General features: G+C 39.8%; 1 protein-coding gene across 2 annotated transcripts in view; it reads left to right on the forward strand.

Moving 5' to 3' along the window:
* Positions 1-17,867, forward strand: part of Dnajc13 (DnaJ heat shock protein family (Hsp40) member C13) — an 89,646-nt gene that overhangs the window by 20,823 nt on the left and 50,956 nt on the right. For both annotated transcript variants that reach the window (XM_042665875.1, XM_042665874.1), the window contains exons 5-17: positions 104-145; positions 3,177-3,377; positions 6,171-6,377; positions 6,468-6,563; positions 7,466-7,557; positions 8,447-8,613; positions 8,699-8,778; positions 8,885-9,054; positions 9,472-9,571; positions 11,175-11,282; positions 12,021-12,176; positions 13,494-13,550; positions 15,831-15,952. In XM_042665875.1, coding sequence (XP_042521809.1) covers positions 104-145; positions 3,177-3,377; positions 6,171-6,377; positions 6,468-6,563; positions 7,466-7,557; positions 8,447-8,613; positions 8,699-8,778; positions 8,885-9,054; positions 9,472-9,571; positions 11,175-11,282; positions 12,021-12,176; positions 13,494-13,550; positions 15,831-15,952 — 1,598 coding nt within the window. The remainder of the gene's footprint in view (positions 1-103; positions 146-3,176; positions 3,378-6,170; positions 6,378-6,467; positions 6,564-7,465; positions 7,558-8,446; positions 8,614-8,698; positions 8,779-8,884; positions 9,055-9,471; positions 9,572-11,174; positions 11,283-12,020; positions 12,177-13,493; positions 13,551-15,830; positions 15,953-17,867) is intronic.

Consider the following 17,867-nt stretch of genomic DNA (forward strand, 5'->3'; position numbering starts at 1 on the left):
TTAACTCCATTGTGATTTTTACTTCTTTTGGGTAAGCAGGGGGGGCGAACCAGGTCTCTTGCCAGTCTGTTTTCACAAACTATGGTTATGTTTTCTCTTTCAGAGATTTAGAACTGATTTTTCAGAGGGAAAAATCACAGGAAGGGTAAATATTTGACATTTTAAAACTACATTCTTTTATTTGTTGTCCTTTACTGTAGAAATCATGCCTTATAACTTCCATGTTATTTTTATGATAAAGACAAAAGGAAATACAATTTTGACAGCTCCCAATGTCACATAGAGAGAGAAATCTATCTGAGCAGGAAACTGTTGTGTCAAGAAGAAGACTTAATTCTGGCAAATGGGGGAAAATGTATCAAGTCAAACACATTAAAACCCTGGGATGCTTGTGGTAGGCTCAGGTATGGTGATGGATGTCTATAATCACAACTACTAAGAAGGCAAGAACAGGAAGATTGCTGACCAAGGCTGGCCTGGGCAAAAACATGAGACTATCTGAACAACAAATCAAAAGCAAAAGGACCTAAGGATGTGGCTCTAGTGGTAGAGTCCCCAGGAAGAGCAGGGCTTTGAGTTCAAACTTCAGTAGCCACATCAAAAGAGCAAGCAAGAGCCGGGTGCCGGTGGCTCATGCCTGTCATCCTAGCTTCTCGGGAGGCTGAGATATGAGGATCTCGGTTTAAAGCCAGCCCAGGCAGGAAACTCCATGAGAAAAACTGGAATGGTGCTGTGGCTCAAGTGGTAGAGCTGCTAGCCTTGAGCTGAAGAGCTGAGTGACAGCGCCCAGGCCCAGAGTTCAAGCCCTGCAACTGACCAAAAAAAAAAAAAAAAAGAGCAAGCAAAAAACAAACGCACACCCATGGAACATTACAAATATATAACAATCCAGGTGCTCCTTATTCAGTACTCTACACAGCAATACTACTATGTGTCGTACTAATGGTAAAGCTTATTGGAACAGGCAGTATTGCTCGACACAGAAGTTTCTTATTTGCAAAGTATGAAAAGTTCTAAGGTTTGAGCACACTGCAGCTGCCTTATTATGCATTCTTGTCGATCTGGCCCGTTCTAAAGCTTGGCATGGTGCACCGACAACTTCGGGGGAAATCATGTTGCTCCCAGCATCTTCACTTCCCCAGGCTGCAGCCATACCATACAGTAGCACCAAAGCTAAGCTTCTTGAGCTATTACGTTTATTACCAGGTATTCCTTTTTTTTTTTGTCGGTTGTGGGGCCTGAACTCTGGGCCTGGGCACTGTCCTTCAGCTCTTCAGCTCAAGGCTAGCGCTCTACCACTTGAGCCACAGTGCCATTTCTGGTTTTTTCTGCTTATATGGTGCCGAGGAATCAAACCCAGAGCCTCATGCATACAAGGCAAACACTCTACTACTGAGCCACCTTCCCAGCCTCAGATATTCCTTTTTCAGAGGTGGAAAATAATGCCTAAATTTACAGTACCATTCAAAACCATGGCTTCTGGCAAAAGGCAAGAATTGAATTCCAGTATGCTGGCAGCACCATTCCTTTCGGTCCCCAGCTCTCAGCCTCTCTGCAAGGATTCCACCGCTTGTATTCACCCACGGCCTGCCTGATTTCAACTCTAGCAATTGGCACTTGCCCAGCAACCGTTTAAAACTCTTGCATACAGAATGGCACAGTGCTGGCCTGTGGCTCCCGATGAGCCCCCATCAGATTTCTACAAATCCTAATTCAGTGTGCTTATTTTCATTATCTTATGTTGGCTGCTGGGTTTCCTATGTATCGCCTTCGTTTGGAAAGCACATCCTTCTAAAAGCCAACTTGCTTTTGTTCAGAAGCTTCCTTTTAGGTCACTTGGCTTCATTCACTTAATACTTTTCAGACCACAGAAGTTGAACCAGTATCATCACATATGTTAGGAGTGAGCAACTGCAAATGACACTTAAACTTCTTCCCCCGAAATGGAGGCTTCCCCCTCTCCCCCCGCCAAAAAAATGCTGTTCTGGCCGAGCAGCTCTTATATAAGTTGAATTTGGCCCCGAGGCCTTCCACTGTCCTAGTTAGCCTACTTTAAATCAGTGTCTCCCCAAATCCTTTAGGCTTGGCCTCTGCTACAGTTGTTAAGGATAATGACATGTTCCCATTAGCCTTTCTCATTGTGACAGCTGATCATCAGCTGGGAGGAATGGAGAAAGTCCTGTGCAGTGGGTTTGAGACACGTAGCAGTCATAGTTTGAAAAACATCGTCTCTTTTGTGGCCTGCCTCTCAACCCCATTCCTGCATCGACCTGTCCTTTAGTTCACAGTCAAGGCTCTAAATATACCCTTGGCTTAATGCAGGCACTTTCGTTTTCCTGCAGAATTCTTTTTTACAGAACTGGGCAGGGCATAGAGCTATAGGTCACTCATGTGAAATGACCCCTTGAAGGTCACTGCGGAGTTCAGGGTTGGGATGGGGATGGTTGCACAGGTGTACCTTTCTTTGAGTGTCCTGCTCTTTTTTGAAACTTACCAGAGAATTTCTTCCCTCAGTATCAAAACGAGTTGTTCTCTGGAGTGGCCATTTTTACCTTTAGAGTTGGGTAAGTGGCCACACATTGATATCCATCTAGATGGATAAAAAAACATTGTGGCATTTGGGTGTAGGAGATGATACTTATTTCGAATCTGGTGCATTGTTACCCTTATTTTTCCTTTAAGTTTATTTTTATTGGTACCACAGCATTTGGCTTAGTAGCCTCAATGAAACTTTCTGCTCCATTTGTTGCTTGTTGCCCAGGTTGCTCCCGGACCCCTTAGCTCTGACAGTCAGTTCCTGCCTCAGCATTGAGTAGCTAGGACTAAAGACAAATGCTATCATGCTCAGCTGGATTCTCTCCCCCCTCCCCCGCCACATACTCTATCTATATTTTTATAAAAGTAGCTTAAAGTTGTTTTACAAACTGTAACCCTTAAAACTTGGCTAATTAAAGAACATGTTTTCAATTAGAGTGAACATTCCTTATGAAATAAACAGCACCCTCCCCACCCACATGCATGGAGATGAACGTTTTGACAGTTTTGATAGTACCTGTACATATTTATATTGTTTAGATTTTTCTTTTTGATTGTTTTTTGACGCATACATTTAGTGAGGTTTTATTTTCTGGTAAGCTTACATTTGAACTTTGAAAAATAATAATATTTCTCTCTAGAGATATAACTGCTATAAGCATCACTGGAGTGACACAAGGAAACCTGTAATTTTGGAAGTAACTCCCGGAGGCTTTGACCAAATAAATCCTGCAACCAACAGAGTACTGTGCTCCTACGACTACAGAAACATTGAAGGCTTTGTAGATCTCTCCGATTATCAAGGGGGGTTTTGCATACTTTACGGAGGATTTAGCAGATTGGTAAGTAGTATTTTAGAAAGGGAACAGGATCTTTTACACTTCATTTTGATTTTCATATGAGTTTTCTGGGAGGAAGTATAGTATAAAAACAACAGGCTTTGATGTCAATGATAACTGAGCTTGAACTCTTTTGAAGCCTTGTGCATTGTAAGTTCTTCCTCTTGATTGGTTAAGACACTTTATGTAAAATGTCTTTTTGCATGGTGGGGATTGGTAATGTTATTGTTGTTATTTTTATTAGTGCTACTATTTTAACCTGAAAGTTTCCATTTTCTTTTTTTGAAAAAAAAAACACAAGTAATTAGAGGCAAGGTGTGCATGGCAGTTTATACCTATAGTCTTGTTTAGCAAACAAACAAAAGGAAACAAACCAGAAAAAACAGGAGATAGGGTTCAGTACCAGTTGAGCAGGCATGAGGCCCTAAAGAGTGTTCTGTCTTTTATCAAACTGTTTATGAAAGGAAATTTGGATATTTATTGAAATTTTAAATTTAGAATTGCACGATTTCATCTTCTAATTCTCACTTATTGATTAACAAATTATGTGAGTTACAGCAAAAGCTACTGAAGAGGCCAAGATCCTGTTTATTAATCACTAATAAAAACTGAAATACAGATTATGGCCATCTTAGAAAAAAATACCTTGTGTTAATAAAATTGAAACATCAGATCTCAAAGATAAGCAGTTAAAATCTTTAAATGGCACAAAAAATAAAAATTTAAAAAAAAAAAATCTTTAAATGGACAGGCCCAGCTGCCTTTGTTTGCAAGATTTCTTTCTCTGGAGTGTTTTGATTCCAATAGCTATTTTAGTATCCTGGTAACACTACACTGAGATTTAGTGTTTTGTGGACAAAATATCATTGCAGAGCAAGGCAAGCCCGGAATATTTAGATAGGTAAGAGCATAGATGGCAGCAGAAGAAAGGCTAACAGAATAATGGGAATTATGGATAATCTGGTTTGTGAAGAATAATTTGCTTTTTAGAGTTACAGGCCTTTTTCTGTCCTAGATCTCACACTGTCCTCACATGATAACAGGTGCCATCCTTGTTTCTCTTGATTAGGAACATCAGCTAGATATCTTGGTACATAGTTTATTCGAGACACTGAAGCAGAAGGCCTAAAGAAAAGCACGTTTCCTTCCCACCTCAAAGCAACCTAAAGCCTATTGTCCTGGTGCTCCCCTGACCGCTGTCTCTTCCCTGGGCAACGGATGTTTGCACTGATTTACCTCTTGGTAGAAAACCTGCTGGATTATAGGGATATGTTTTTTAAGGCCTGGCAGCACGACTGTCCAGATAGTACAACCAGCCATACAGTGGACATTAAAGATGGATATTATTTGATACTTTTTTTTTTTTTTGCCTGACCCGGGGCTTGAACTCAGGGCCTAGGTGTTGTGCCTGAACCTCTTGTGCTCAAAGCTAGCACTCTACCACTTGAACCACAGCGCCAGTTCCAACTCTTTCTGGGTAGTTTATTGGAGATAAGGTTCACAGACCACAGACTTCTTTGCCCAGGCTGCCTTCAGACTGTGATCCTCAGGAGTTTGAGATCTCTTGAGTAGTAGGATTACAGCTGTGAGCTACCTGTGCCCACCTTTGACATATTTATATACATATATATGTGTATATATATATATATATACGTATATATATATAAAACATATATAATATAACATATTGTTTGATAACAGCAAGAAGCTTTTGTTGGGATTATCCATTTTGTAAATACAGTAATTATTCCATGTGTTATGGGTTCTAGATCCATGGATTCGACCAACCATGAATCAGAAATATTCGGGAAAAACTTGCACATGTACTGAACAAGGGCAGACTTTTTTTGTCCTTGTCATCATTTCTTAAACAATATAAGAACTATTTGCAGTCTTTAGAGATGATTTAAAGTACATGGAAGGATATGTGTAAATAACATGCAAATTTTATGCTATTTTAGGTAAAGGACTTAAGCATCTGTGGATTTTGTTATTTGGGCTGAGGTTTCCTGGACCCAGTCCCTACGTAGACTGAGAATTAACTGTCTTGCCCTTTAAAAGACAGGAGCTACAATGAAGCAGGTCACTACAAATGCAAATCCCTAGCATTCAGCAACTTTTTTTTTCAGTATGTTCTGCTGCTACTGTGATAAGTTGCTAAGGAATAAAATTAAACATGAGCTGATCTAGTGCTTCTCAGCAGGAGAACTGTCGGCATTGTGGCCAGGACAAGTCTTTCTTGTATGGAACACTGCTACCTATCCTTTGCAGGACCTTAATGCATTTTGGCCAAGTACCAAGTGCACTTTGCATCCTTTTTCTTGTCAGTACAGCCTTGAAGGTTGGTTTGTAGCATCAGTAGGCCAATGACTGGAAGATGTTTCAACAATCTTGAATCTTTGCAAAGAAACTCACTATGTAAGGCAGATAAAACCAGAACTTCCTTGATTAAAAATAGAGACTCCTACCCACATAGTACCTCCCCCCACCCCCAATTGCTTGGGGCCCATTCTTAGAAGCCATGCTTACTATTTTTGCACATATGATAAAACTTAGACATTTAGAAGTTAGATAATTTCCATCAAATAAGTTCTTGCCAGACTCTTCTACCTCAGACATTGTGATTTTAACTGAGAAATTTCTAACTATAAGGTCTTGTGTATGTACCTCTGGTAAGTTCTATGGCTTTTTTTTTTTTTTTTCTTCTAAAATGACTAATCTCTTTCCTCTGGTTAAATATGGGCCATATTTTACTTATTTCAACCCTGACTCTTTTACATTTTAAAATTTGTGCAGCATTTATTTGCATCAGAGCAAAGAGAAGAGATTATCAAGAGCGCAATAGACCATGCTGGCAACTACATAGGTATTTCATTGAGGATCAGGAAAGAGCCTTTAGAATTTGAGCAATATTTGAATCTTCGCTTTGGAAAGTACAGCACAGATGAATCCATCACATCTTTAGCAGAGTTTGTGGTCCAAAAAATATCTCCTAGACATCCGGTAAGATCTATGTGTTGAAAATTTTAAAAAAATGTTTTTTTCTTGTGATTTGACAATTTTTATAATATATTTTAATTTTATTATTTGAAGGAACCTATCAAAAGAGTGCTGGCACTTACAGAGACATGTTTAGTAGAAAGAGATCCAGCAACTTACAATATTGCCACATTGAAGCCTTTGGGAGAGGTAAGTTTTCTGCATTATGAGGCTAACTGCACTTTCTTCTGTTGATCACTTTGACTAATTTTCTTTCTGTTTACTCATACCTAAAGAAAGGAAAACATGGGCTGAGAATGTGGCTTAGTGGTAGAGTGCTTGCCTAGTATGCGTGAAGCCCTGGGTTCGATTCCTCAGTACCACCTACACAGAAAAAGCTGGAAGTGGCACTGTGGCTCAAGTGGTAGAGTGCTAGCCTTTAGCAAAAGAAGCTCAGGGACAGAGCCCAGGCCCTGAGTTCAAGCCTCAGGATTGGCCAAAAAAAACAAACAAACAAAAAACAAGGATGGAAAACAGTCAGAATCTGTATTATTTCTTAATATTCTTGATCTTAGGGGCTGAGAAGGTGGCTCAGTGGTAGAGCACTTGCCTTGCATGCCTGAGGCCCTAGGTTCGATTCCTCAGCACTACATAAGCAAAAAGAAAAAAGCTGGAAGTGGCACTGTGGCTCAAGTGGTAGAGCGCTAGCCTTGAGCTGAAGAGCTGAGGGACAGCGCCCAGGCCCAGAGTTCAGGCCCCACGACCGGACCCCAAAAAAATTCTTGATCTTAGAGTAGCAAAGACTACAAAAAAGTTACTTTCTGAATACACAAAGAGTGGAACCTCTTGTTTCATAATGTCAAAAAATTTGAATGGGACTTTTAAACCTTAATTTTTTTCTAAGCAGGTTACATTTTTAGGATGGTTTTGGGTAAGAGTGTAGTACTAGGGTTTGAGCTCAGGGCTCTATCATTTGAGCCATGCCCTCAGCCCATAAATTACATTTTTTAAAAATAGTGACTTTTGTAAGCTTTGTGATGTCATTCAGTTTTTGTAATGATACACAACAAAATTAAACATCCTTTGTTGAACTTCCTTTCTGTTTTCATTAGGTATTTGCTTTGGTTTGTGACTCAGAAAACCCACAACTTTTTACCATTGAATTTATTAAAGGGCAGATTCGAAGATATTCTTCAACTGAAAGGTATTTTTATAAGCTTTTAAGATCTTAGCATGTGCAAAGCAGAGAGCTCAAAAAAAATCTCAAATGTTTATAATCTACAACTTTTGGAATTACTAACATATTTACATATTTAAAATGGATGAGTTTTTCAAATTCTTAAGACATGAAAAATGGCTTGTTTTTAAGTGAAACTGATGAAAACAAAGTATATTTTTTATAACTAATACCCTTACAAATATTTCAAAATAGCACTTCTTCCATGGTGGAGTTGTTTGGATATAGCTGCAAGTTAGTTTAAATGCATGTGAAGTTATTTCTTCCTTAGTGTCATCTGTAGTTACCAATTTTCCAGTGAATTGGGCTGGCCTGATTTTATATTGTAAAACCTGGCCATTCCTGTGGAATCATCATTAACACAACATAACAAAAATATTAAAACTACTGTGCTTTAAGTAACTTCCGGGCAGGGAAGGTGGCCCAGTGGTAGAGTGCTTGCCTCGCATGCATGAAACCCAGGGTTCGATTTCTCAGCACCACATAAATAGAAAAGGCCGGAAGTGGAGCTGTGGCTCAAGTGGTAGAGTGCTAGCCTTAGCAAAAAGAAGCTCAGGGATAGCGCCCTGGCCATCAGTTCAAGCCCTAGGACTGGTAACAAAAAAGAACAACTTCTGGAGCAACAAGGTAAAGGTGCAGTATGAGAACTCCTGGCTTTCTCCCAAAGCTCCATGCTTGCCTTGTACCTGTAGTGCATTTCTGAGCACATCACTTGCTGAAGTGCCTGTTCTACCTTCTACATCAAAATCCTCTTTAATTTTCAATCCCAATAACTTCTTTATATAGAGACACACACACTAAAAATAAATGTTTATATATACTTATTTATTTATTTTTATTTTGTACCTTGCTTTAGAGATTCCCTGCTAGCAAGTTTGCTGGATGGAGTAAGAGCCTCTGGGAACAGAGATGTCTGTGTAAAAATGACACCAACCCACAAAGGTCAGCGATGGGGTTTGCTCAGCATGCCCGTGGATGAGGAAGTGGAGAGCCTACACCTCCGATTCTTAGCTACGCCTCCCAGTGAGTATTTGATTTTTCATGTTAATTATCTTACGAACTGGAAGTGGAAGCCTCTAAATCTTCGTGTTGGACTTTTTCCTTTCAGATGGCAACTTTGCAGATGCTGTATTCAGGTTCAACGCTAATATTTCCTACAGTGGAGTTCTACATGCAGTAACACAGGATGTAAGATAAGTTTTTCATGTGTGTTTTTTTTTGTTTTAATCACAGTGTTCATTGTCATCAACTTTTGGTATGGAAATTTGCCTGAAAATACTCTTCCTTCACCTAGGGTCTGTTCTCAGAAAACAAAGAAAAACTGATCAATAATGCTATTACAGCACTGTTGTCCCAGGAGGGCGATGTCGTCGCCTCAAACGCAGAGCTAGAGAGTCAGTTCCAAGCTGTGAGGAGGCTTGTCGCTTCCAAAGCCGGGTTTCTGGCCTTCACTCAGCTTCCAAAGTAAGTTGCCTTTAGAGCTTCTCTTAGAGACTTTGAACAACTCAAAATAGAAAATGCTGAATAATTTATTTGTTTATGTCTGACTTAACCCTGGTACCTTTGCATGACCGCTGGGTAGTTTCTGTTCACGAGCCAAGAATAGGACAATTTGTGGGGTTGATAGGAGATGCTGGTCCCATACGCACTAGTGACATTACTGACTTGTTGTAGAAAAGCTGAATAGGAAATAATTTACCTTACAGTTGTATTTAACCTTAAGAACATTCCTGCTCAAAGGAGCTGTGATTATGAAAGCATCTATTCCAGAAAAGGTATTTAAAGTCTCCCATACCGCAGTGGAAACTTAAGAAGGATCTGTTCCGTTGTCGGAACAGATGTACTGATAGTGATCCCATGTGCTTGTCCTTGTTCCACAAGGTTCCGGGAGCGTCTGGGAGTGAAAGTGGTAAAAGCACTGAAGAGGAACAACAACGGTGTCATCCATGCGGCTGTCGACATGCTCTGTGCCCTCATGTGTGTAAGTTGTGTTGTTCTGAGGTTTCCACGAGCCCAGGTTTTCAGTGTACCAAAAGACATGCTTCTGTATTTCCTAAGTCGTTCTTGGTTTGTTCACACAGCCTTAGTTTTGCACAGGCTGTGTGTGCTAGAAGTACAGAGATGACAAGGCACTGTTACTAACACCGTCAGTCAGGTTGATGTATGTCCACAATATAAAGCAGTAGACCTTGGCATCACTCAAACACAGCATTTCAGTTTTCTTTGGTGGTAAGGAGAAGGTGAATTATTGTCAACCAGCTATTCTGGAGACATTACATTTAGTCTGAATCTTGAAGGTTGAGTAAGGCCTCTTTTAGTTCCAGGTAGGTTATCCTGAGACAGAGTAGCATATTCAAAGGCTATCTGTGAAAGGAGCAAGTTATTAAATATGGGTTATGAGGAAAAAAAAATAAATATGGGTTATGAGGTGTGTTCAGGGAGCAATTATTTCAGTGAGAGTTGTCTATAGATACTCATTGAAAACCTCTGTGTCAAACCAAGGAGCTAGATTTGTGTCTTTCAAAGGAATAGCTGAAAATTTGTTAAACGGGGGAATAGTAACGTGATACGAAGGACTGTCAAGGATAGATTATAAATATAGTTAGAAGTAGATAGGCCAAATCATCACAAAGGAATGAGATGCTGATCTATGGTAGTAAAAGGTTGGAGAAGGGACACTTACAAAAGTGGTTGAAACAATGAAGATGTAACTTGGTGACAGACTGTACGGAAAGAGGTAATTAATTGTTCAGTATAAATTTAAATTTAGTTTTTCACTTGTCAATTTTTGTGTGTTCTATCTGGTGCTTTCCCTTACATAAAGTGTTTTCGGCAAGTTTAATGATAGAACAAACCTAAGTCATCACATAAAACCTTGCTCTTATCCCCCCTCCTCCAGAATTACAATCTGGTTTGTTTTTTTTTTAATCATCTTTGCTCTTCCAAATAATTCCATAAAAGAATTAAACTAGAAACTAAAAGTCCTCAGTAGACACTAGGAATTAATGATGTGATTTAAGTAAATCAATGATCATTTGTAGCTTTCTGACAGTCTGTGAGGGAAGTACTGCCTCTCTTGTGTTACAGCCGAGGAACAACATGAGACTATACCTTGCCTGAAGTTGTCGCCCTCCGGAGTTAGTAGGAAAATTAGGACCTGAACTCTGTTTGCCACCATGCTTGGGGCTGGGGGGCTGAGCAGTGCTTGCTATTCTCACCATCAAAAGATAGTCACCGCGAGACAAAGAAGTATTGCTAATTTCAGCACTCTCTCAAATGTTCGGTTTTGTCCTTTCACATTTAAATTGCAAAATACTAGAGAGTAGGGGTGTTGTTCGCCTTTTAGCGAGTTTGGCCTGTAACTCCGAAGAGGGGACCTTGTCCAGTAATAGGCTCATTTACTCTTTGTTCTGATCGGGCACCAGTGAAACATCAGTTCTGCCCATTCATCACGAGTCCCCTATCTGCCTTGCACTTCAAAGACTACGTTTTGCGTCTTTCATAGTGTAGCAAATACTCAAATGACTTTTTGTGTGCTGCCAGCGTGAGACTGCTTATGCCTTATCACTATTTTTAATCAATAGCCCATGCATGATGACTATGACTTAAGACAAGAACAGCTAAACAAAGCTTCTCTTCTCTCTTCAAAGAAGTTTCTGGAAAACTTACTGGAGAAATTTAATTCCCATGTGGTAAGTGGTCATTAAACTTGTCTTCAAAAGATTGCCTTATGAAAACAATGTGTCTTCATTTGGAAGATACTGTTTGATTATTGACAGGCATTCTGGAAGTGTAACCTGGGCTGATTTTTGTTGTGGCCCCTGAATTTGGTCAAATTTGGCCTACTAGTGTTCATATAGTTCAGCTCAGTCACTGGCAATACAATATTTTGTTTCAGTAAAGTATCCCCTCGGGAACACATGCATTGCAAAACCTTTAAGTTTGTATAGTGATATTCTAAATTTCTGTTCATTTTTCTTCAAAACTGTCACTGATATAAATGTTGCTAAAAATAAGTCAGAGCTTCCCCTTAACTATCAATTCCTCTGTTAATGGTAACAGTTTCAGAGATGAAAATTCTATAACATTTAGCAGGAACATCAGCAAATTGCTACAGTTTTGCAGTATTTTCAAAGACTGTTTTTATTCCAATACATACTAACTTCAGCTAATATATACATTTGAGAAGTCTACAAACCTGAACATTGCTTATGTTGCCTTGGAGAATGATGGGCCATCGATTGGCTGCCAGGGTGTAGGAAGTACTGCTTAGGCTCACCAAAGTTGGAACCTCACTCACATTGAGAAACTGAAGGCAGTGTTTACACGTGACATTCAGAAGTAAGCGAAAGAAGCACATGGTGTCCTTGTGTTTTAGCTGAAAGCTCCCCATGTCTGAGTCTTTAAGGCCATGTGTTGTTTTGTTTCAGGATCATGGGACTGGAGCCCTAGTTATTAGTTCACTCTTGGACTTCCTTACCTTTGCCCTGTGTGCTCCGTACAGTGAGACAACCGAAGGGCAGCAATTTGATATGCTCTTAGAGATGGTAGCCTCCAATGGAAGAACCCTCTTTAAGCTCTTTCAGGTGAGACTTTGAATGTTTCTTACCAAATGACCACTAATTTAAGAGGAGCACTTTTGGAGTCTGTCGGTTTGTTCCCCTGTGCTGCGCTGGCTAACTTAAACCATACCCTGCACACACTGTGAAGTGTTCTACCAGCCTGGTCAGAATCTTTCCAATAATGTGTGTTTCTATTGTAATGATGAGTGTGGCCATTCACATTGCCACATCACAACGTGTTTGCTCTCAGGTTTCTTGATGCTTCGTGAGCCCTGCTGATGGCTGTTGACCACTGTCTCATCTAGTTTGCCCATCTTTTCCATCTTAGATGTGGTGGTAAACACTTCGCCCCACTCCCTGTGGTTGGTTTGAAGTTCTCTTTTCTTTACAAGTTCCCAAATAATGAGTCTTAGCAGGACTATTCATAAACACTGGAAGGACATCAGTTATTCCATACAATAGCATCCAATTTATTGTGTACGTAGATGCTTTTTTTTTGTTATTTTGTGACCCATTTCAATTCAGTATGTATCGTTTAAGTAAGTATAATTGTTATTCAGATAGTTGTATATTCATATTGTGGCTGCAGTCGTAGGTTAAGGGACCCAACTCCTGGGTTTCACATGTCAGGTCCAGCCACTCACCTCAGCGGGCCAAATAAAGAAACAAGTAGTGGTGGAGGGGAGGGAAGGGAAATTTATTCACCTGTAAGGGATACCTCAGGAAGAGTAAAGACAAGGGCAAAGCAGCACTGTGGTCCATCTCCACAGTCCAGACTTGAGCTTTAAGTCTAAACAGAAAGAATTGGCAAGGGGGGTGTGAAGTATTCTTATTATTATTAAACAGTCTAGGTCATAGATGGTCTGAAGTGTTCAGAGCTACTGTCTGGTTGCTTCTTACCTCAGGACTGATCAGACGGGGCCTGGTTACAATAAGAAAGCCATTGTTGCCTGGCAGGAGTAACTTCATCTCCTTTTTATCCACCAGTCCTGTTGGTCCAGGCTCATCGCAGTAGACACAAAAGCACCCAACTTTTATCCTGCTGTTAGTTACCCTTTGGATGTTTGCAGTCCCAAATCAGAAGAAAAAAGCAGTTTCTGAGTGCCTGTTGCAGTATGCGTGTCACCCTGTTTCTTACTAATGTGTGCAACTGATATTTGCATAACGGTCTCTGAAAAGCTGCGTGGTAATAACACCTGAAATATTTAACCAAGCTGTGATTTTGATGTGTCTCCCCTCCTAATTTCTGGCTCAAAATTTGCTCTTGAAGAGCAGCAACTGCAGGTGTCAGAGTCACCTTGGTTTTTGTTCACGGGTACTTTCTCCTCCTCCATTTTACAGCATCCTTCCTTGGCAATTATAAAGGGAGCTGGATTGGTGATGAAGGCAATCATAGAGGTGAGAACAATTTTGAAATTGTAAACTTGAGAGTTGATTGACTAGTTCAGTTGTACTGACAGAATTTGCCATTTGGTCTTACATGGAAAGCAGCCTCTGGGTAAGAAAAACATTTAAATCTTTATTCAGCATTTAGTTTTTAATCAATTGCAGAAATAATCCTAAAAATGAGTTTCAAGCTCTTAAGTTTTTTTTTTCCTGCCTTGTTTTATTTAAAAGGATTAAAATTTACCATTTTCTCTTCCTCATTCATTGAGGGATGATATAATCTTGAGGTATTGAGATTATGTAGAAATGTACTTACGGAGTTAGTTCAGAGCAAAATGATACCAATTAAGAATGACAAGCCGGGCACCAGTGGCTCACGCCTGTCATCCTAGTGACACAGGAAGCTGAGATCTGGGGATCATGGTTCAAAGCCAGGCTGTGCAGGAATTGTCCAGTGAACCATCAGAAAACCCGAAGTGGCGCTGTTGCTCAAGTGGTAGAATGCTTGCCTTGAGCTGAAGAGATCAGGGTCCAGGCCCAGAGTTCAAGCCTCATGACCTACCAAAAAAAAGGATGACAAAAAGCACATATTTAGTTAAGCTGTAAGTCTGCAGACATGCTGTAGTAGGCCACATAACAGTGCTCCAGGATTAGTTGCTTAACATGGTTATAAATGCCATCTGCATACTGTGATGGTTACAATGACATCAAGCTATATGGCTTTTGAATTCTTGTATTTTGTTGTCATGCTAGCAGCTTGGATAAAATATAAGATGTTCTATTCGCCAAAGAAACTTAGCCATTGTGATGTATAAATATAACTCACAACTAAATAATAAGCACTGATTTTGGATGGGATAAAACATCAATGTTGGGGTTGGGTTTTTTGTTGTTGTCGCATTTTTAGTATTTCATTACTACTAAGGCTACATTTCTCCCTCTACCTAATGAGTTCTGTAGTTAGTTGAAGCTTCCAAAAGTAAGTACCACATCTGTCATGTTTACAATGTATAATGGCCAAAGAAATTTAGGACTGTGAGGCCAAATGAAAGTACTTTGGCTCTTGACCTACCAACATGCTACCACCATTCCTATAATATGCACCAGTCAGATATTTATTACATGCAGAAATACTCGTTGATTGCCTTGTAATGCCAAAACCATTCACTTTGGGCTTCCGTTCAACCACATGTGTTAGATTCATAGCTAGTGATTAGAATCAATATCTGTGACTTTCTTTATATTCAAATCCTGGTAAATCTCATTATTTTTTTCTGATTGTAAAAGCAAAATTGGATTATACAGAAAAAAAAAAAAACACAAGAACCAAACAAAATTAAATTTCTGTATTCTTATTGCCCAGAAATATGTTCATCTCAGACTACATGTCATTCGCAATGATGCGAATGTAGATTACATACATGTGTCTTTGGAATATTTGTGCCAAATCCTCCTCTTTTTCACTAATGTGAGCATTTTTGCTTTTCCGCTGATGGCCTTAAATATCACATTGCTTATTTCATTCATAGATATTCTATTACCATTAGTTTTTAGTAGCCCTCTTTGTGATTGCCAAGTGAGTCTTTGTAAGCCAGGTGAAATCAGAATAGAAAGAACTGCCTGTATCACATCATCTTTAAAAAACAAAGGATTTCATTCACCACGAAAATGAACATACCATTACTAACGAAAGCAAGCCAGGTAAGCAAGCAGGTGCCTTTGACAGGAATTGCTGATTTCTTTGAGTCGCCTCTTTGTTGGCTAATATATATTCAGGAAATGAACCTAATTGTAATAAGAAATTCAGCTTAGTTCATAAGGTAAATTCATCTGGAAACTTTAAACCTCATGCCAAAGGCAAACATCTTAAAACCTACTTCTGCTTACTCACTCTATTATTTTGGGATACTCAGATGTTGTATTTGGAGTTTTTTTTTTTTTTTTTTTTGGGTCTGGTCGTGGGGCCTGAACTCTGGGCCTGGGCGCTGTCCCTCAGCTCTTCAGCTCAAGGCTAGTGCTCTACCACTTGAGCCACAGCGCCACTTCCAGCTTTTTTCTTTTTGCTTATGTGGTGCTGAGGAATCGAACCCAGGGCCTCGAGCATGCAAGGCAAGCGCTCTACCACTGAGCCACCTTCCCAGCCCTTGGAGTTTGTTTTTTGTTTCTTGTTTCTTTTTTTTACTGTGTAGTAGATAATTTAATTTTGTTTAGAGATGCAAAATTAGTTTTTTAATGTTGTGATAGCTTCTTGGAGATTGCTGTCTTAGGGATCATCTCACCCTTTTTCCAAAGGAAGGTGACAAAGAAATTGCTACCAAAATGCAGGAGCTTGCCCTCAGTGAAGGCGCCTTACCTCGACACCTGCACACTGCAATGTTTACAATAAGTTCAGATCCGAGGATGCTTACCCATAGGTAGGTGACTTAATTAATTCCCTCTAAGTTAAAGGTATCTGTTGGAGAATGGATTTAGGTCTTGTATAGAACAAACACAGGTGGATGGCACGAATGTTCCCATTGGTTTTGGTACACCCATTCCGTTTCCTTCCCTTAATGAAGGGTAATTGTTCATATGATCATTGCATAGCTTGATCAGGTGGAAAACTGACCCTTTTTTTTCCTCTTGCCCATACTGGGACATGGAAGACTTGAAGACACTTTATGCAGCTGTAGTACCCTTTCCTTCCTGTGACTTTGCACACACACGACCCTGGGTGGAAAGCGTGAACAGTTAATTTTTCAATGACTTTTGTCAGTTCGGTCTTCAAAACAAAAGGATGGAGGAGAAAGAGAAGGAAAAGAAAGAGAAGGAAGGAAAGGGGAAAAAAAGTAAATGTAAATGTATTTCCGGCCTAAACTAGCCTTATCCTGACTCTCTTTTAGTTAAACAATTAATTCTCCCTTGGCATATTTCTTTCCTCCAGTAGCCATCCAAATACAAGGAGCCACACAAATCTGCTCATTTGCTCTAGGCCACATGCACGGCAGCCCTAAGCAAGCCAGATTATGGCATCAGTAAAAAACAATGTCCATCGTAAATATTGGACTTGATGAGTAAGAGCATGAGGTACTGACCAAGCAGCCCTGTAAATCTGCCTTTGTCATTGCCCCACGTCCAGCTATTGTGTGTTGTTTTATATTCTTACGCTTCTATTGTTGACAGTAATAGAATTTGAACTCAGAACTTTGCGTTTACCAGGCAGGTGCTCTACTGCTCAAACCACCTCTAGTCCATTTCGCTTTAGTTATTTTTCATTTGGAGTTTCTGGTTTTGCCATCACAAGCCTTAGACTGCAATCCTCCTACTTATGACTCCTGTGTAAATGGAATAACAAGTGTGCACCACCACACCCATGTTGGTTGAGATGGGAGTCTAACTTTTTGCCTTGCCTGGCCTTGAGCCATTATCCTTTCCATCTCTGATTCCTGCGTAGCTGGGATTGTAACAGTGAGCCACCTTGCCCAGACTTGTTTAAATCTATTGCAGGAAGCTGTCTGAATCCCTCACTTGTAAAGATTAACCACAAAAAGTAACCTCCTGTGTTGCCTGAGAGGATGGAAAACTGCACAAGGAAGTCTGTTTCCTCGGCATTGTCTTACTAGGAATCCATCATTAAAATGGAGACTTTGTTACCTTGCTCACTCCCTCCTTGCGTTCAGCATCTGTTGCATTCTGCATTCATGGCTAACCAGTTAAATTCTCTAATGTGATTAGTTAGTGGTTTTATCAGAGAAGCGTTTTTGAAAAAAAAATCCAAAATGTTAATAGTAATGAAATTTACAGATAGGGTAGACACAGAAACAAAATTCTAGTGTCCATTTTCTGATGGAAAAGTAGTTTTACAATCTGAGTTTTGGTATTAATGTGTTAATGTATAAACATGTATGTCAGAAGGTGGTTATTTGGCTATTTCCCTTATAGTTTTTATGACCACTCTTACTGTAAATGTTCAAAGTTTAGAAAGGTCAACTGTGAGTAAAACAGTTCTTGCTAGTAAGGAGCTCTCATTGGAGGAGATATCCTGGAGATTCTGAAGGTTAGTAAGTGGCCAGACTGCAGAGTCAATGTGGGTCTTAAATGTTTCACTTAGAACTAAAAGTTGCTCTTACTGCTAAAGCAGCGTAAGTAGAGTCATCTGCTGTAAGTACTCTAGGTTATTATCTGTACTCCAAAACTGAAAATACATTGTGTTTCAACCTTTGACCTTGTCAGAAAAGGTATCTCAGAATGTGACTGCTGTCTTTTGCTTGTGGTCAGAATTCCAGAGTAGATGGATGGGCACCTGCTGTTCACGCCTTGGATATTCTTTGTAGGCTGAGATAAGAAGAA

This window comes from Dipodomys spectabilis, unplaced genomic scaffold, assembly GCF_019054845.1.
Source record: "Dipodomys spectabilis isolate Male_0828 unplaced genomic scaffold, ASM1905484v1 ptg000360l, whole genome shotgun sequence".
Lineage (NCBI taxonomy): Eukaryota > Metazoa > Chordata > Mammalia > Rodentia > Heteromyidae > Dipodomys > Dipodomys spectabilis.